General features: G+C 46.2%; 1 protein-coding gene across 2 annotated transcripts; it reads left to right on the forward strand.

The window, feature by feature from the left end:
- The first annotated feature begins 141 nt into the window (after positions 1–141).
- LOC144584134 (pancreatic secretory granule membrane major glycoprotein GP2-like) lies at positions 142–20,598 on the forward strand. 2 transcript variants are annotated; one of them, XM_078379597.1, is made up of 5 exons: positions 142–12,777; positions 13,356–13,583; positions 16,036–16,192; positions 16,510–16,639; positions 17,041–20,598. In XM_078379597.1, the coding sequence occupies exons 1-5, from the start codon at positions 7,151–7,153 to the stop codon at positions 17,190–17,192; spliced, it is 6,294 nt and encodes a 2,097-aa protein (XP_078235723.1). In that variant the 5' UTR covers positions 142–7,150; the 3' UTR covers positions 17,193–20,598. The 2 variants fall into 2 exon arrangements, with proteins under 2 accessions (XP_078235723.1, XP_078235724.1); XM_078379598.1 differs by lacking the exon at positions 142–12,777 and having other exon boundaries at positions 13,123–13,583.
- Positions 20,599–20,684: the final 86 nt, after the last annotated feature.

Here is a 20,684-nt window from a genome sequence, read left to right on the forward strand (position 1 = left end):
AAGGGCATGATTTAGCTTCTTCTAAAGTACTGGAAGAATAACTTAAGTTCTTGAAAAGCCGTGAGCAGCACTTCGTTTGAAGTGGCTCCGTTCGGTTTCTAAACAGGAGCAGTTTTATTCCTTAGCGTAGAGAGGAACTGCTACTTTTCAAGAAGAATCTGAAATGGCCTCTGGATACCACGACTTCAGGGGTGAATGTTAAAGACTCGAGGGCAAGGGAGCAGAAATTCAAAAAGTACCAATATTTATAATTATCCAAACAGTCTTCCTTTAACAAACAGTAGCTGAGGGGTGAGAGAGAAACAGATTCATACCACTTTGGGGATAAAGAGGCTTTTCTCCAACCCTACGACCAAAAAAAAAAGTAGCTCCCGGAGACCCTCTCACTGTTCACAGGGCTCTCCCTTGAAGAGATGCCGTCCGTGTGTCTTGCAGAAAGAACCTGAGGCTTCCGATCACATTAGGCTTTCAAGAGGCCGTTCTCAGTTCATGATGGAAGCCCCCTCTGTCCTGGCAGGCGCGGAGCAGGCCCAGGAGAACTTCCCTGTCAGCAAAAGTGTCGCACCCCGAAGGGTTTGTACGAGGCCTCATTCTCTTGGGAAGGTTCTTGTGCCTAGAAGTGTAGAGACTGGCAAGGTTGCATATTTTTAACCACTGCCGGCAAGGCCCTGCAGCCTCGGTCCTGAAACCGTGGCAACAGAGATGCCACTGCACATTTGCAAAACACAGTCCCAGAGTCTGCTCTGTTTTATTTCGAGTTGTGGACTCGAGTGCGAAGGGGCGTTTTGGCAGCCGCTAGATGGCAGGCGGGTTACTGATCGGATTCTGCTGCAGCGACTGTACGGTGCCCGTGGAAACCGTTTTTAAGTGCTGCTTAGGAAGGATCCTTTTGCCTTCACCGATCAGAACAAATATATGCCATCCATCGTGCCATGAGGATTATGTTTAGCTCCTCTGAATCAAAAGCCCGCATTCATGTTTGCACAATGGTCTGGCATGCAGCTTAGAGGGATCCTGCTCATCCTGCTTTGGACTGATTTACTAGGACTGAAAAGAGCCCCGGGGTGGCTGAAAGGGAGGGAGGCAACTCTGAGGTAGGAGGATGGGGCAGGGCTCAAGAAATCACCAACTTCTTGATAGGCAGTTGCTGGTCCTAGAAGTAGGCGCATCCAAGGAGATGGTAAGCTTTTCCGGCTTGCTTTTAATTTTTTTGCAACTACAGCAACATATTTAGTAAGCTTAAGACTGCTGCTGTTTTCCCGGGTTCAGTACAAAAGCTAATTTTTCATTCCCACTAATACTGTATCTTCAAAATACTGCAAAAGAAGTAGCCGTGAAGAGGTAGCCGTGCTAGTCTGTGCTACTCTATCCGGCAAAAAGAAAAGAAAAATAAACAATAACGAAGACAAAAGCATGGTGGCACCTTAAAGACTAACTGCTGTTTTAATGTGAGTTTTCATAGGCGAGTCCACTTCCTCAGATGTTTCTTTTCCTTTTGCCAGAAATTATCTCTGTATCACATCATCCCCTCATTAAAAACTTCTTACCGTATATAAGAGCCTTTTGAATTCACAAGTAAATTGGTTGGTTTGCCAAAGTGTTGCGAGGCCAGGGAGTTTGTCTTGTAATTCTGAAAGTGAAATTGCTGGGTTTGTGGAGCGTTTCAAAGGAAAGGAGGAAGAACATCACTCAAAAGATAATGGCAGAAATGTAATCATAATAATTCAACTTCCCACACAACCAGGACTGTGATGCACGGCCAGGTGGGTCAATAAAGACTGGGTCCAGCAAATATCTCCCGAGAAGGTATCCTTGAAAGGGCAAATCGATTTACGGCAAGCACGTGGGGCACTCCAGACAGACAGAGAAGACATTTCCAAACATGTAAACACAGGTGAAGACAGGCAAAATATGGGACAATAAGAGAAAAGCACATCACAACTGAAAAATACAGCTATCCAGAATGAGCAAAAACTCCAAGGCGTGTGCATCAGATGGGAAATCTTGACAAAACATATTTCACAAAAGTTGCACACACACACACAGCTTGGTGGGAGGCATGAGTGTAGAAAGAAGCCACAGGTCACATCCAGAACTTCCAAATCTGCTAGGTTTTATTGGGGTGACAACATGCTGCACCCAGTCAGAGAAAGGTTTGGTGCTTCTCAGGACATAGTAACCTCTTTTCCTGCCCTCACAGGGAGTTTGCCTTCATCAGGACTCAAGGAACACAAGCTCACGAGTTTCCGGCTAGTTATGCAAACCACCTTGGGATAAATGTCAAGATGGGTGGTGTGTGGGATGCCTTAAAATCAATACAACTTAGGAGAGACCGGATCTAATATTCTTCATTTCCCCAAAGCCTGTCTTTCTGCACTTGAATGCACACTTGAATTCTGCACATACATTCCCTGGAGAACATTATAAAAGTCCTGTCTGATTCACAGCAGCTGGTGCTATTGGAGTTCACCAGTTCCTTCAGAAATATCAGTGAAGATGGGGAATAACCATCAGCTTGTTCCAGTAGTTCCCTGTCCTATTTGACTTTTGCCGAGAGATGCCCAGGACAACTGTAACTGGCCGTTTCACAATACAAAACAACATTTTTCCCGGTGCTGGCTGTCACTGCATATGCTTCTACATTTCATAAATGAAAACAGGGGAACAGCGTAACCCGCACTCTGTTCTCATATATTGCCATTGATTGATTCCATCTTTCTTCCAAGAAGCTAAAAGTGGTGCGTGCACTCTTTTGTCGTAGTCCAAATATTTAAATTTTCCACGCTCTGTCTATCCGTCGCTCCAAAAGGTGATGATCTTTAGTCAGCTCTCTGCTTTGCTAAGAAGTGATTGTCCTGGGTCTTCCTTCAGTGATTCCACCATTGGAATCATTGTTTGAACTCTGACAAAGGCTCGGCCCATCTTAATCCCTTCTTGTTTCTTCTGGATGTGGCGTCTGGACTCAAAACCCAAGCATACATTCCCATAGAAAAGAGATGCACATCTTTGGCTTGAAGAAACATCAGCGTAAAGGAGTGGATGGCTGTTGCTGTTTCTTGTGGCCAAGAATTCTGAAGTTTCTATGTTGTCCCTTTCCCTCCATGCCTTTCCACACAGCCGATTTTGAGCAGGTGTCAGTTCCAAGGCACCTTGACAGATCCCCGTCAATCATCCTCTGAGAGGCTGGGCTTAGAAGCCCCAAACCGCCCCAACCCTCCCATCCCAGCTTCATTGGGGAACTGTCTGTCATGCCACAGCCTTACTGAAAGAAGGCAACCGCTTCAAACTGCTGGCTGAAAAAAGATGATTTCAAAACCTGTTAGGCAAACACGTGTCAAAGGTGATCAGGTATTAACTTTTTCATTTTGAATGTTTTGCCTGAAGCTGTTTCGGGATTTGTCTTAAGTCTGTGCTCCCTCTGAGAGATGCTGCCAGTACTGTAGTTTACATTTCATGTTAATCCACTTGAGGGATGCTTTTCAGAACGATTTCCCTGACGAGGAAGCTGTCAGAATTCTGAGGGGTTTTTTAAAATCCCTCTGAGCATTTTTTTTCCTCGCCTAGCACTGTGAAAACACAGCCACAATCTCCAGTAAGAAGTGACCTGAAGTGCAAGGTGGACACTAGAGTTGTTGCATGTTCCATTTGTGATCCAGTGGAAACTCAAGATCTTTTCCACATGTGCTACTTACTGTCAAGACGGTCAACCATTATGAACGCCTTCAACAAGTTTCTTTTCCGGATGATGGTAGTCCTCACGATCACCTAACCAAAAGCAACATTCCCAGATTCTGCACATATCAATCATGTTGTCTAGGTTCAAGATTCCACAGTGATCTCAGTTTGATTTCATGTGACTGTGGGTCTGGAGTCAATTGCACCAAACCTACAGTGTCGTGTCTCCCAAGCTGTGATTCAAACAACTCTTCCCCGTTAGGATCAAAGAGTGTTGTTGTGCCTTCAAGAGGATCTGGCTTCTTTGAGCAGAAACCTTGGTTGACTTTACCTAGGCATCTGAAGAAGTGCGGCCACATTCTACCCAAAGCTTTGTGTTGGTCACCAAACTCTTGGCTTCATCTCAACAGTTTCAGCTGATTTCCCCAGTTTCCCAAGGTCACTTTGAATGTTATCCAACTCTTCTCGTAGATTATGTATCTCTCCCGTTCCCACAAATTTGAGAAGGATCCCCTCCACCCTCTGATTAAAGTTTTGCACTCTGATATCACTGCCGTCTAGCCTGCATGAAAGCCGTTTTCTTTAACCACAGTACCGTGAGGATAACACCGGGCATCTTCAGACAGGGCCTTTATTATGCGCCTGCCCTGCCTTGTTGACCGACAGTCAACGCTGTCTGAGCCAAGCGTCTCTCTGCAGTTCAAGCCGCCTCGAATCTCAAGGCAGTGGGAGCAAAATGACAGACAGGCTTGGCCGGTGTTGTGGCTGCCCCCCTTTTCCCTCTCCTTTTTAACACCATTGTCTTCCAATCGGTGGTGCTTTGTCATCTTCTCTTCCTTTTCTTGGACTGCATTGAAATCAGCTGCTCTTAAAAACTCAGTAAGTAACCGGACAGTCCTTATTGGCAAAGTGAGGCTGGCCAATGGTTGCGATAAAGACACCGCAGCGTCTTCTGCGACCTGCATGAGCAAGATACCGTCGGTCCTTCGAGGGCTCCGGCTCTGAATACGAAGATGGAGGAGAGTTTCTGTGCATCCTTGCTGGTGGTGGCTGGGCTGCTGAGACTGGCTGGTGAGCTCAGCTTTGACCTGTTTTCGTCTCGTTGTCTTCTCCCTGTAACACACATAGCAAAGAAGCCATGTTTCCGATTGTAATGCTCTTAGATTCTGCTGTGCTTTGGCTTAAAACATGGGTGTTGTTGTTAAGCCTTGTCATGTTGCTTCTGACCTATGACAACCCTATGGATTAGTGGCCTCCAGAAGATCCTGCGCTCAGCAACCCTGCTCAGCTCTTGCAAGCTCAAGAGCGTGGCTTCCTTTCTTGAGCCAATCCATCTTTAATTTAGTCTTTTGCTTTTCCAGCTGCCTTTGGCATTTCCCACCACAGTTGCCTCCATGCTTGCCAGCTGCAGTAAATCATTCCTAAACAAGTGCTTGCAGGACAGCTTAAGAGAGGGTCTCAAAGGACAGCAAAGAAGGTTGGAGGTGCCGGATCAGGTGTTCAGCCAAGCCTGGAAGACCTTGGGCTCAGTTTGTTTCTTATCTCTGAAGCAGGGACTAATCTCCATTGTGATCTTCCAGGCTAACCTGCCTGACAGTATAAATGGGGGCAATCAAGTATTATGCAGAATGCGTCCATCCTGAGTTCTTAAGGAGGTTGATAGGAACAAAAAAAAATGGCAGGGACAGGAGTGCAGCTTAAACGGTGGGTACCATCGCTAGAAATGTCTCGTCCAAATGCTACCCCTTGGAAAGATACAAGGAGGACTTACGGGCTGCTGTTTTCAGATGTGAAATTTTAAAAAATCAGAAAAGGTAACACAACAAAATGTTGCCATGTGTAACACTCTTATTGGGGGGGGGGTTCATTTAGTCATGATCTTTCCATTCCACTTCCTTTTGGTTTTGCATCATCATTACCACCACCACCACCACCATCATCATCATTTGGGTTTTCATCCCACTGAGAAAACATTTGGTGGCCAGCATTTGGTGGCTAAACATTCTGATTCCTTTTTTTTTGGGGGGGGGGGTTGTTTTCCTAATTGGGAAAACTGTTTTGTCTCCGAAATGATGCCCGCCCCCATTTCTGCCAACGTCTGGGTTCCCTACAGAAAGCTGGCACCTTCCTTGGTTTTTTTCCAGAAGCCCCTTTTTGCCTGTACACTCACAACTCAGCACTTACTTTTGCTTTTAGTGGAAACAATTCAGTGTGATTTCTTTTCTGGTGGGCATTCTTCTCCTTTGGCCATCTACACTTAGCAGCTGCAGTGTTTCTTTATTAGTGTCCCAAATCCAGGATGGGGAAGCTGACGTGAACTTCTAGTCTGTCTCTCTGCTTTTTGTCTTGTGGTTGTTGAGAGCAGAGAGTTTGCCGGTCTGCCGATTTTAGAGGTTCACCCTTTTGCATGCTGTGCAGATTTTTCTTGTCCTGTTAATGGCGTCCGCCTGGATTCACAGAAGCAGAAAAATGAAGCCTGGGCAAAATATATTTGTGTACTTTTCCTGACAAGAACACTTGACCTTCTAAATTATAAGTGCAGGAAAGGCCTCAGGAAAGACAGATGCCCTGAAAGGCAAAGAAAATAAGCAGAGAAAATAAGTTGGTTGAAAAGACCTCTTTTTTTGATCCAGATATTAGCAATAATGTCTGGCTTTGGTCTGCAGGTCTCTGAGGTTTGCTTTGGACTTTGTTACTGATACAAAGCAGCCCTAAATCAACTGTACTTAAGTGAGATTTACAACCACTTTGAGTCTCTGTAATGTTGTGCAGGAAGCTGATCAACCCTGGAGCATTGACGTTTATGAAGATTTACTTGAGAGAGTTTTATCAAGACAATCAATGCTGAGTGAGTGAACCTGTTACTTGACGGAAGAGTGCCTTACTGCTGTGGAAGAATTATTGGGAGGGCTGTAATGACAGCATGATCTAATGGACTTTTTAATTAATGGGCCTTGCCTTGGCACTACTGGTTTACAGAAGAATTAGGTAAATCCTTGGGGGTAGGTATTCAATGTAAGTGTATATTCCAGCTGTCTCTGTTTATTAGGAAATTTTTTTCTTGTCCCTTTGGTTGATTGTAGGGCAAGGGTGGAAAATGGGTTGTCTTCCAGATGTTTGACTGCACCAAACATCACCCCTAGCCACCACAGACAGTGGTGAAGGATGATGGAAGTGTAAGTTGCAGTATAGCCAGTTTTTAGAGGATGGCTGCACTTCTTAGATGTTTATAGGGAGCTGGCTAGATTGGGGGGGGGCGCCCATCTTGAGATCCCACTCCTTGGCTCTTAGCTTGGCCAGAGGAAGGTCGAACCTCTCATCATAGAGCCAGGGTTGTCCACTTGTGTAATACAAAAATGAAAAGAAACTACATTCAGCTTTCAGCTCCTTCCAGCCTCCTTACATTTCAAAAGGACAAGTGCCTTTCTCATCAAAGTGTTAGAAAGTGAAAGAACAGATCCTCATCAGGGTTTAAATGCCTCCTTTGTGCAGTGATTCACCGTCACAGAGAAGTATGAATGCATTCACCTCTGGCTTTTTCTTGCCAGGTGTCTCCAGTAGTGAACCATGGACCAGGCACTCAACAGATCAAAGCCTTCTTGAAGAAGGCATGATGACCGCAGAAAGCCACTTGGCTGCAGTTGGAGAAGGTTACACGGATGAAGTGAATCTCCCACTGGGCAGTGTGACCTCCAATCCTTCTAATGAAGGCACGTCTCTGTTGTACGAGGTCAGCGGTACAGAACCTAAAGGCATCTCAAAACATGAAGGCCAAGCATTGACTGCTGTGGCTGGACAGCCTGACAGCTCTGAGCAGTCCTTCTCAGAGGGAGCCATTGTAAGTCATCAAAACGACACTGCCGTTATGAGCCAGCCCCTGATTTCCACTGGTGTGTCATCGTTGAACTCAAAACCCTTCAGCCCTCTGCCTACAAATCTGGCAACCTTTCTGTCTAGGGGAGACAGAGGGGGTAACACAACGGCACAGATACTCAGCATCAGTGGGACGCAAGCCAGCCCCAGCCCAGATAAGCCAGTAGAGAGAGATCTGCTTGCAGCTACCTCATTTGACCCAGAATCCTTGGACGTTGCCAGGGAGTGGTTGGGGTCATCCATCACTCCCTCTCTAGCAACATCAACTGTTAGGATTCTCCATGGCTTTCCTTTGGGGAAGAACAGAACTAGACCAGAAGGACATTTTGCTGAAACTGTGGAGACTCTGGCAAAACAAGGAACGGAGAAACATGTTACTGATGTTCCCCAAATTAACCAGCCATCACAAGTTTCAAATCAACAAACTCACTTGGATGTCCGAACTTCGGATGCCACCAGACCTCTAGGATCCCAACCAGAGGCAGAGAGTCCATCAGATAAGATTGCCTCTACACCTATCTTTCAGCAGCTATTTTCAGGAAATCGTGGGGCAACCATTTCCAGGACGAAGACCCTGCAACATTACACATACTTGACTTTATCTCCAGATAGAGAGATAACGGATCGTGTAACTACTGAGCCTAGACTGGCTGGGCAGCCTGCTTCTCTACCTCTTTCTCAAAGCCACACAGATCCTTTCAGGTTTTTGTCTGCTCCAGAAACCCTCCTTCCCAAACCTTCACAGCAGTTTCCCCTGCCCAGGGATGTCAGCCAGATCTTACAATCCAGTCTTCCCTTTGTATCACAGTCTCTCCTTTTCAGCAAAATGGATACATCCAGCGAAGTAGACAAATCTCTTGCTGAGAGTATGAACTCATTGTCACACCATGAGGAAGACCCCCAGATGACCACACAGGTTTCCCATTTCAAAGTATCCCAAACCACTGTAAGAAAACCACCAACTGTAACCAATCTGCCCCAAACCATTGATGATGAGGACCATCTAAATGCATCTCTCCCAGCTCAATCTGACACTCAACCACCAGGTGTTTTTTCCTCTGATTATGGCCAGGTAAGTATCAGTAGCACATTTCCACCACCTCATTCAGCCTCATCTCATACTGCACCACCAGTACCGAGCGAGGTAACCTTTGCCCAGGTAGAGCTTTCGTCACCTGTTACATCTTCTGCTGCTAGACACATCATGCAAGGCACTTCTGAGTTTCAGCTGCCCACCGTATCGTCTGCTGCCCACAGAGAACAAACATCACCCAACAAATTTGTTCCATCTCATATTGAATCAGAATCATCAACCACTTCTTCTGACCCTGTTCTGACCAGACTACAAAGACCTAGCATCCATGCTGGGCCCCAGAGATCAGAAGCGCTTGCTCCTTCTCAAGATGAACCACAACAGAAGGCACAATCACCCATCATCACCACAGCTGTAACTCTCAATAAGGTATCAATGCTAGAGAATTTTGTCTCCCTGTATTCTGAGGGGAACAGATTGGCAGAGACTCATTCTGCCCATTCTAAGCCCAAACGGCCTGTGTTTTCAACTCTTTTGTACGATGAACAGCTGGAAAGAGCCTTAAGCACCTTTGTGCCATTCCTGGTCAACCAACAAAAGATCACTAACTCAGTTTCTTTTCGCACAAGTGTTCCTTCTCAAACTGGGGTAGATGTTCCAAACGGATCTTCTTCTAGTGGGCTGGAGATCCCTGGCACCTTTTCCCTTGAACACACCAAAACAAAACTGCCACCAAACATCTCTACCTTTTTCCATGATGAGACACCATCGGCCCCTGGCCAAGTCTACAGCACCTTTCAAAGACTTAGCACCAGCTCTCCCACTCATGTTAAACAATCAGGAAGTGTCTTGGGTATAACTGTGCCATCAGAGTCAGAAACACACGTGTCAGATGGTTCTTCTTCTTCGGCTGATGAACCCCTTCATCTTGTCACATCTGCACATGTTGGTACAAAGACAAATGAAACAACAGCGGAAGGAAGACAACCAGCCTCTGTTGATGCCAAAACAACGAGAGCAGATATTTTGGTCTCTGCACCTTCCAGACTTCATTCTCAGGTGGAGCAACAGTTTTCAGAGGTACCTGTGACACTGGGAGTCCAATCCCTGCCCTCAAATGGGACCGAGACATCAACCACATCTTCCTTTGCCTCAATCCAGCGCCATTTTTTTGAGGTCGCTTTCCACCCTAACCTAAAGCCATCCAGAACTTCTGCTTCTGTTCACATGAAATCCCGGTCACTCGAGACTTCCACCTCTACAGATGTTGGAGCCCAGACATCAAATCTAGTAACACCTCTGCCTCCGACTATACAGCCTCAAGCCACACCTGCTCTACATGTAGCACCTCACACCCCTGGAAAAGAAAGGGGAAGAAACAGACCTCTACCAGCCAATCTCCCAGCATCTCAGGCTCCAGCTTATAGGACAACTCCACAAGATTCTTCCATTTCTGATCCAAGGAATGGTCCTGCCCATTTTGCCAGTCCAGCCTCCCCTGTCAGCCAACACAACAAAGGAAGTGTCCCTGATCCGAACTCAGCTCAGATGGAGGACAGTCCTGTCAGCTTGGGGGCCGCGCCAACCCTGATCGTGGCTGGGGCTCTGGATCTTGTGCGAACCTCTGAAGCCTTCATCCAGCACCTCAATCGATCCAATGACCTGGGTGCAGCAACTCTTGACTCCTTGGTGGCAAGAGGCTCTCTTGGAACAGCACTTTCCCTTCAGTCCTTGTCCCTCTTGGTCCAGAATGTAGGAAATATGGTATGCCTACAGCGTATGCAAAACGCCACTCCAATAGCTGAAGAATCCAGTAACAATAGACGTGTAGTAGCTTCTGCTCAAGAAATGCTAGTTTTGTCTTCAACTCTCAGTTTCCCCCACTTTGCTGCTTCAAGTGTACTTCAAATGAGCCCATCTAGTGTGATTCTGGTTAAGCCTGTGTTCGTCTTTCTACCAGCTGAAACACCCAAAAATCCCACTTCACGTTCACTTTACACTGAGGAAGAAAGGGAGCGTGGAACGAGTCCGTCTTTCACTAACACAGCTGCTTTGAGTTCAGATGGCAACCAAAAGCAACTGGTACAAACCAAGCTTACTGGGACGACTGTTCAGCATCCAGAACATGCAACAGCTTTTTCTTCTTCTGGTGCCCATTTAACAGCTAAGCAAATAATTTCTGAGCCAGTTTACGACACTTCCCCGAAATTCACAGAACCCAGTTTGCTTAGATTCAACAACTTGACATCTAATCAGTTACCTTACCAGGTGACGGAACTAAGCACCAGAGCAAACTATTTAGAGAGCAAGAATCAGAACAATGAGTTTCAGTTGTCTACTCTCGCTTCTCCAAAAGTGCAAGAGAATAATTCAGTTTTGTTATATGTTGGGATATCAGCCTCTCCCCCAGACATGGAGTCTGACCTGAAGAGGCCCCAAACATTCCAACCCCCAACTGGACAGCTGAGCACCCCTGCCAGGACAACCCCACGGCCTTCCTCGATGGAGCTGTCAGCCCCTCAGATACTGGGACGTGTCCTTCAGACACCAAGGACTGCAAGTAACCCTCAACTCAGCACAAGGCTAATGCTTCACACCAGAAATCATTCTTATGGTTCAGTGACCCCTGTTCTCCCCACAAGTAAGGACTTTGATGAGTCCTTGAGAACATCCTCAGCTGAGAACATGAAATTCCCATTAGAGCTTGGACAACCCTCCTTTTCAAGACCTACTTCATATAGCAACTTAAGCGCTGAGTTGTTTGGAAAGACTCTTCCGAAAGGTCAGTACGTACCCGTAGCGACATCAAGTTCACCATCCCTTCCAAAAGAATACCAAGGATCTGTGTTGTCCTTGAGTTACTCTTCTTCAAAACCAATGGCTGCCTTTCCTGTGGCAACTGAGATGTCTTCCTCTCCGACCAAGACTGCCTTCTCCAAACCTTCCAATGTCCATGTCTTCTCTCCCAAGCCCCCCATGGCAGACGAGAGGCCAACGACTGTACCTTCAACTTCTCTCCTATTTCCAGCAGACATCCCAGAGCAAACAGCTCTGTCTGGGAAGCATCTTGATGATATAATGTACCATCAGAAGCCATCTGGGTCACCTTCCATGGTACCTTCAGAGACAGTAACCCATTCCTATTTTGCTGAATCAGTTATGGAGCCCAATCCAGCCACTCTGCTGTTCAATGGAAGGATTTCTCTTTTCGGTACAGGAAACCAGCTAGAAAAAAGAGCAAGCCCTGGAGAAACCAACCACAGCAGATTGTCCAATGACACTCACGATCCAGGGGAAGCAGATCATTTTCAGCCCACTGTGTCTGGCACAGAGTCTGGGCATCAGTCTGCTGGGTTGGTTGCCACAGGCTTCAGGTTAACGACAACATCACCAGACAGTGCTTTGGGATTAGTTGATCTTCAACGTTTCTTCCATAAAACACCACCTCATGCTGGCCATTCAGTTGCGTCCACTTCAGCTCTTGAAGACACATCTGCTTCACCTGTCGGTGGAGAAGGATCTATTCTGGAAACCTCGCACCGTGTTTTGAGTAGCTCGCTGCAGCTTAGTGCAGGAGGGACAAGTAAACCAGCCTTTCCATCATCAGCGGTTAGCCAGGATCAACACAGAAGAGTTGAGGTTACAGGGACCGAAGATCTGCTTCTAATTCCATCAAGCTCCCTTCCACAACCAGCAAGCCTAGAAGATGACCACCAGGGGACCTCCAGTTCACTGGACAATGAAAGGACACAGAGCACTGCTTCTACCTTGCCAACCTCTATGTTTTCTACACTTCTTAATGCACCAACCTTAATAATGACTCTCTCATCCTCGGGTGTTGCCACTCATGGACTCCTTGGTAGAGATCTGAACCAGGCCTCCCATCTACTTGGCATCTCCAAGAGATTTCGTAGGCTTCAGACCCAGATCGAACCGACACTTGGGAGTCTTCCAGATACATCTAGCATTAGGGAAGATGGAGACTTCTCAGAAGATGCTACTAGTAGCCCTGGAGGCATGGATGAGCCCCACATCGACACCGTAAGAGATCAGCCTGCCATCACAAGCAATTCGACTGGAAGTGGAGAAGAAGAAACTGAGGATGGTTCAGTGGCTGATTTGCCACCATGGGACTCAGACTGGAGAGCACAGCACCACCGGAGGATGATGCGCTCAGATGATGTTTTTCTAGATAGGTAAGGGGCTAAAGGGTGAGATATTGTATTTGCTGGTAGCTTCGGTGCTGAAATCAGTGTTGGCCATACCTTCCAAAACGTTGAATGTGAATTAGGATCACCTTCTCCTGCATTCTTTCACACCTGGTATCCCCACTTTTTTGGAAGTGGGTTGGGTAGCGACCAGAGGGAGGGCCTTTTACCTGGTGGCACTATGATGATGGGATGCCCCCCCAGACGAAGGAGGGAGGGGGCAACATCAGTGCCATGGGGGTGCAACTGAAACTGTTCTGACCTTCTCCCACCCCCAAGGAGAGCTCAGACAGCATCATGTTACACCAACTAGAAATCTAATGCTCCATGCATCTGATGAAGGTTGGGTGCCACTTCAAACATATCTATTGAGTAAATCTTGCTTGGCTTAATAGAGCTTATTCCCAGGGTCAGTGTAGAACTTACGTTGGTTAGTAGGATCTCAAAATGCTCTCCTTTTTTTTTTTTGTTTTCCTGGCAACCATCTTTCATGCTTGGCATCCTTTTTTGGAGAGTTTTCATTTCCCTTTCTCTCTCTCCATTTCCCTTTCTCTCTCTCCATGCAGCTTTGCCATGGTGTCTGATGATGCCTGCAGCTCTGGTAACTACACCACAGAGATGAGCCTCCGTCCTGCATTGGTGGGCCAGTCGCTCTTTTCTCCAGTCACCTTCTTGGCCCGGATTGTTCTCAAGGACGACCGAAGTCACGCCAGTCTAAGCATCAAATCCTGCTGTGTTACGCCCACCGCCAGACCTGCAAGACCGGAGGGTGCTGCCTGCTGCCTTTTCCCCAGGTCAGGAAGGAGCAGAGCTGAGGGGGAAAAGCTATTTTGGGGGGGGGAACTGTACCTCCCAGCCAGAATTGGGGACTGGGGAGTTTAGTTTTTAAAAGTAACTTTTCTGAGTTCTGGGAAGGAGGCAAAGAATAAAAGTCAGCGGTTGTTCTGGGTTTTTCGGGCTCTTTGGCCGTGTTCTGAAGGTTGTTCTTCCTGACGTTTTGCCAGTCTCTGTGGCTGGAAGATGCCGGCCACAGAGACTGGCAAAACGTCAGGAAGAACAACCTTCAGAACACGGCCAAAGAGCCCGAAAAACCCAGAACAACCATTAGATCCCGGCCGTGAAAGCCTTCGCGAATATAATAAAAGTCAGGCTGAAGGATGCTGAAAAGGGGCAGTGGGGAGCCAGATAATCTAAACACTACCCCCCGCATCGCTGCAGTCTGAATGATGGATACTGCCAGGAGAAGACGCCAAAGGGGCCTGCCATGGGTTCAACAGAGTCGGGTGGGTAGATTTGCCATTACAGATTCAGAATTAAGAAAGTAGCCAGTACTCAAATCGTCTCATCCTCAACCAAAGAGGGTGTCTTGACACATCGAGACACCCCATTGAGAAAACGGCCAGCAGCTCCGAGTCTGTTTGCTCCCACCCAAGACTGAAAAGTTGGCAGCTTTCTCATGGGAGTGGCAGCACGAGGCACAATGCGATGTTTTCAGTACAAATGTTTTGCTCACATGATGTGTTTGTGTAAAAAAATATATTTTGCATGAAAATTCATTTTGTGCAAAATATGAGGTCTTTGTTCGAGATTTGGTTTTTTGCATGTACAAAATTCCTTCTGCAAATTGACACACACACACACACACACACACACACACACACACACACACACACACACACACACACACACACACACACACACACACACACACACACACACACAAACTCAAAAGGGATGAAATGTGAAAACACGGATAATCTTCTCTGTCAGAGTACGTATGGATTTTGCTCAGTATTCAGGAGGTGATTATCTGCCATATCTGGGTTTAGGAAGGCCTTGCTTCTCCAGTGTCACCTCAGCTAGTAGGTGATGAAACACATTTGTTAATTGGCAGCAAAAAAACAAAAACCCTTCAATGGCAGAATCAGTACAAAACGGCTTAGTGGTAGCTCAACAGTGGGAAGGGTCATCTCTGTGGTTTCCTCGTCCCAATCTGGATCCTGCAGCTCACAGCCAAGCTTCACAGTATCTGCCTAGACAGATTTTAAAAAGTCACCTTGAATATTATAATTTTTAAAAATTTTGTCCAGTACTGGGGGGGGGGGGGGAATGACTCAAACCCTTCCATAATCCAATAAGACACAGCTGCAGCTGTCCATATTTACATGTTTTCAGCCAGTGCTTGGAAATAAATTCCTTTCTGGGACCACTGCTCCCTGAACCTTCATCCAGCATGGCCACTGGTGCATTCTGGGAACTGTAGTCCCCAAAAAATTACTGTTGAGAGTTGTGCTTTGGATGAACCTTCTGTTCAGCTCACGACACGTTTCAGGTCCTTACAGAAGCAATGTTAAACGGTATAACAAGCAAACTGCCATCCTAGTTCAGATCGGCAAGAAGGCAATAATAACTGTGCCGTGGTCTTCAAAGATATACTGCTTCTGAACATGGAGGTTCCCTTCTCCCTGCCCCTGAGCTGATAGCCACCAATAGTCCTTCCTGACTACATGGCACTGTTTGTTTATATTTCAACACAATAACTAAAAATTTCATTCTGAATGAATTCAGTCTACGAGCTATCCATAAATAAGTGGCATCTTTCAGAATGAAACAGCCCTCCATAATTAGCCTGAAAACACACCCCACATGCCAGAAAAGTCCTGCATGTTTTGGTGCTAAGTTGATCAAAAGTCTCGGTTATTTGTAGTTGAGCAGGCTGGATAGTTAAGAGTTCGGCTGGATATCTCACTGAATTGGGTGTGGTTGGGAGTTCGATCCCCCCGCTTGGCCTCTTGAGAGAAGAGCCAGCCTGTATGGCCTTGGGCAAACTGCACATGGTCCCAGAGCACACCAAAAAGGAGGAAATGGCACCCCATTTCTGAGTACCCTCTACCTAGAAAACTCTGTAAAGGTTGCCATAAGTCAGAATGGACTTGACGGCACACAATGATTAGTTGGACTCAGTTAATTTCCTTCCATATGGGACTCCTTGTCACTCTCTCTTGTCCTCTCCTCACGAAGTCAGTGCTCTTCCCACCACTGCCACCTCCTTTTGCTTCATAGATTCTTTTGTCATGCATCGGGAGCATAGACCGCAGCAACATCGCAACCTGCCGTGACTGCAAATCCTGTCATAAATATTGAATTCTCAGCAGTTCCTGAATTGCCAGTTGATTGTTTTGTGTCTGGAGTTGTGATGCTGGTGGGTGTCTTTGTGTTGCTTTCTCTCTCTCCCCCCCCGGCTAGGTCATTGGTGGAATGCAGGCACATTCAGATACACCAGAACAACAAATCCCGAATTGCTAACTTCACCATCCAGCTGTTCCAGATGCTGGACCGCTCGGTGGTGTACCTGCACTGTGAGCTCGGCGTCTGTCTCAGCCAGCAGGCTGGATGCAAACAGGTGAGAGGCGCTGGCCAGATGGTCTCCTGATCATCATCCTGGAAATTGGAAGCTGTGCAAATAAGCTGGGTGCAAAGAGGCAGTCCTCCCCATTTGAGGGCCTGAACTTTAATGGAGACCCCAGCTTTGCTCTCTGCTTCATTGTGGATGTTTTTTCCTGTTGTGCTTTCAATGAAAACATTGGCCGTGGGGATGGGATGATGAGCATTGTGAGGCCGCGGAAAGCCGAAGGGGTAAGAAAGAGTAAAAAAAAAAAAAAAACACACACCCCACAGCCCTTGCCTCTGCAATGTGTAATCCTGCCACTTCCTTCCCAGAGCTGTGTAGAAAACAAAGATTCACCCTCCAGGCCAAGCGAACGGAGCAGTTATGAAACCTTGCACAATGTCATCTCTTTGGGACCAGTCCTGAAGCCCCAAGCAGAGTTTCCACCAGGACCAGTTGCAGGTGAGTTTGAGCAGGCTGTTCTCAATTCTTCTTCTCTCACCTCAAAATCTCCAGGTGCTAAACGTGACCAGTCTGGGTTATGAACACCATGATGACCTCAACTCGTGAACTCAGCGGGTAGCATCGAATTAGGGCTCTTCAGCTGCCCTCCCGTGTAAGGGGGATGAGATTAGCTGGAGCTAGGAAGTAGGTACTAGGATGATCAGAGGCAAGTTGAACAACATAGACGAAGGTTTGTCTCAGGTAACGAAGCCTATCAGATGGAAGCTCTTCTTAGGCTGATAAAGATGTCATTGGGGATCTGCTTGCAGGCATATCCCGGGAAAAGAAGTGAGTAACAGCATTAAAGGATCGGGAGGCAGAATTCTTGAAGAAAGCGCTGACCTCGTTTCTCTTCCCAGGATCTCCTGTGGCTGTCCTGCTCCTGGGCCTCGTGCTCTCCTTGATGGGCACCTTCGTCTTCTTGGCCACCATCTTTGTCCTCTGGTACCATTGGAGGCGCCAAATCAAAATGGCAATGAACCTGGAGGGCCAAGGGAGCGAATCCCCTTGAAACTTCAAGAGCTGCTTCCAGTAGCTGAGAACATGCCCTCTGCTGCTGTTGCCTGGGTGAATTGGGGCCGTTGCTTTGCCTGCTGCATTTCTTTTTATAGGGAGACACCTCTCTCCTTCTCTCTCTCTCTCTCTCTCTCTTCCTTCCTTCATCATGAGAGAGGCTAAGAAATGCAGAGGTGGGGAGGAGCAGGTGGAAGACTTTGAGGGAGGAGCACGGCATGAAGGAAATCCACTTGCGCTGGGGATGCACATTCAGAAGCAAAGTCTTCAAAGAGGGAGAAGCCATTCCTTGGAAGCCAGTTTGGCAGTACAAGAAAATTATGTGGATGCTTTATTTGGTGTTTTTTTAAAAATAAAGAAAACCCCTGAACTGACACGGACCAAATCTCTTTCATCCTGAAAGGAGATATGTAGGCCTAACTGGAATCATCTTCTAGAATTTGGCTGCATTAATCCCATTCTATAAACCCCACGTGCCTTAGCCATTTTTGCTGCAGCATTGCAAGTGAAGGCTGATGTTCAGATGATGGTCAACCAAGGCTGGAAGGAAGCATCAGGAGGGATCCATCCAGGGCAAGAGATCACACAGATGTTGAGAAGAAGTGGGAAGAAAACCCCTGAGCAAAGAGGTCTTTTAAAACCCGTGGTCGTAAGATGGGCTCTGCAAAGGCTCTCCCACACCAAGAATGACATTGTTTATTTCCCTGAAACATCTGGAGTGAAAATAAGCAGCCGTCTTCTTGCGTCTTTCATCCTTGGTCATAGATTTACTTTGCTCATTTCCAGTTCTCGGAATACGATGAATTAACTGCTACTCTTTTTCATGCACCAATTTTTTGCAGTTTTTTAAAGCCACCATTTAGTCGAAGGCCTTCTACCAATTTCGGATGTTTAATCTGCTGGGACAGATAAGCCCAGGATACTTGTTTTATCAGAGGGTGGGTGGGGGTGGGGGGGGAAGGATAAAGCACCTTAGGTGGCAAAGTTCCCAATAAATGTTGATATGATTTTCCTCTTGGCATTTATTGTCCTATTTGGGACCTTCTTTCAGCACTAAGAAGGATCAGGCAATGCAATGTCATGCATTACAATTAAAGTCCAAGCGGACCACAGTTTGATCCGTAGATTTGCCGTGTTTGATTCCTAGAACCTGCTTTCGGTGCTAGCTTCTGGAAATACATACCCTGCAGCTACAGAGTCCCCTGTCCAAGAGCTGTGGATGATGGACAATTGAAAGGTGTCCATCCTTATAGGTCTTTCTCCTTAAATCAGACTTGGACTGAATAGGGATTAAAACGAACAATGTGTTCAAAAGGAAACATGTCCTCTCTTCAAATGGAGACCACCAACCCTTTTGCCTTTGAGATCATATGGACCTGATCAAACTCCAATGCCTTTGCCCCTGCTGAAGAGTTTTCCTTAATCTCCTTATTACATTCCTTAATTCGCTGATTTGGTGGAATTAACAGGTCTTAGTGCTGTCCACGGTTGTGAGTGTGTTCTAGCAGTGTATAGGTGTCTTCCCCTCTTCGTTCTGCTGTGCCTTTTAATGCACACAGCTGAAATTAGTGCTCCTTCCGCAGCAAAATGCAAAATTCCATCACATCCCTGGCTAGCTTTTGAGATCATTAAGTTCCCAGAGCCAATGCTTTATTTTCAAAAAATGCAAACAGAAGGAACAATGTACAAAGCTGTGGGGGGCCTGTCCGAGGTCAGGAAGAGATGACAGCTGGATCTTCTCAAAAACAGGAGTTATTGCTTCTCCATCTCAGGTACCATCTAGACTTGCAACACCTTCCAACGACTGGTGTATCCACACCACACAGTGATAGCAACTTTACCCCTCGTTAAGTGCCATAGCACCATCCCACAACATCTTGGAATACGTAAATTCCTGGGGTAGACATTCTCTTCCATCGGTTTAGTGCTGTTGAGTGCTAGACCTCCCCCACCAGAGCTTCTAAGGACCTCAGACCATTTTTAACACAAGGATGTTGTACGATGGTGCTATGACAGCTCTCAAGTGCTATTGAACCACAATTGCTGTGCATTCTAGGAATTGTGGTATCTTATATACTCATACAGAAGCAAAATAGATCAGATTTATTAAACACACTAAGCTGAAAGAACTGTAGTGGTTTTACGCTGGGTAGTCAGAACTAACTACCAAAGTTTAAAACTAAATAATTTAACTAAATCATGTCCAAAGACTAAGACTGCCACATCAACAAAGGGTGATGGCTATTTAAAAGACATACACACACCCAGTTTATACACAATCAACATGCAGCATAAGATAAATGAGATACGGCCAATGCAAGACTCAAAGCTAAGAACAATGAATAAACAAAAAGAACATGAACAAACGCTATACTAGTTTTTCTTGCCTTAAAAAACAAGAAGACAAAAGGCCAACATTAAGTGTGTGATCTTCCCCTTATGATAAATAAATCGGCCCACTCATCTAGAGTGAAAAGAAAGACTATCTATTCCTCTTGATGGCTGCCATAAATGTCTTTAGGATTAGAGCCTTAAAATGCAATCCGATTATATTTACTGAAAAGGAAGGACTAAACAATATATTACAGATAATATATTTTAAAAACGTGACAATCTATTATTGTTTAAAGGGACACAACTTGAACAGACGTTCATGATTGAACACTTATCAATTATAGGTACAAATGAAGCTCAACAGCACAAGAAAGCGAGTGAATCTGAAAGCCAGGGGAGGGGTGAAAAGCCCCCAGCTGTGATGACCAGATGTTCTTGACTCTCATGGAACTCCTTCAAATTATGGACTACCTGCAGTGCAGATTTTGGCTTTAATTAACACTTTTAAAATGTTTTACTTCCAGGTAAGAGAGTACACAAGGTTGCAACCTTGATTTCCAAGGGCTGTTGATGGTTTCTTTTTCTGACGTCTTCCATCTTCTCAGCATCAGGAAATCTTTCTGAGAGACCTGAGGAGGGTCTGTGCACAACAGACACAAGCAGGGGGGGATCAGAATAATGTCAAAGTAGGTCTCATTATAGCAACATGGCGTTCCATGAGATTATGGCCTCAAGGAGGTGGTGTGTGTGTGTGTATCTCAACAGATTCACAGGGTCTGTGTGGAGAGGCTAAGCTTTCAACCTGGGGGGGAGTCAAGATGAGGGTTTTTTTTTTTCAAAGATGCAATGCACACTCACACATAAGTCTGCTCTGCCCTTTGAGAAATAATTAGTGTGTTTCCAGTAACGAAGGTCAAGGAGTCACTTTGACCTGGCACCCTGTCTCTCTGAGTGACGGAGGTGTGTCCCTTTGATGGGCCAGGCAGAGGAAAATGTCAGGTTTTGCTTCTGAGTCGGATGTCAATGTGCCCGAGAGAGAGAGAGAGCAGGGGAGGACATGGCATCTTGCATTTTTTGGGTATCAAACCGAAATTAAGCTTGTCAGAAGTGATGCATCCGGTTCATGCAGATCCATTATATCCATGGCAATTCAGGG

This window comes from Pogona vitticeps, chromosome 8 (genome assembly GCF_051106095.1).
Source record: "Pogona vitticeps strain Pit_001003342236 chromosome 8, PviZW2.1, whole genome shotgun sequence".
Taxonomy (NCBI): Eukaryota; Metazoa; Chordata; class Lepidosauria; order Squamata; family Agamidae; genus Pogona; species Pogona vitticeps.

Coding starts and splice junctions, on each gene's coding strand:
- LOC144584134 (XM_078379597.1), top strand. CDS start 7,151: ATGCCTCCTTTGTGCAGTGATTCACCGTCACAGAGAAGTATGAATGCA. Junction 12,778..13,355: donor GATGATGTTTTTCTAGATAG/GTAAGGGGCTAA, acceptor CTCTCCATGCAG/CTTTGCCATGGTGTCTGATG. Junction 16,193..16,509: donor AGCAGGCTGGATGCAAACAG/GTGAGAGGCGCT, acceptor CTTCCTTCCCAG/AGCTGTGTAGAAAACAAAGA.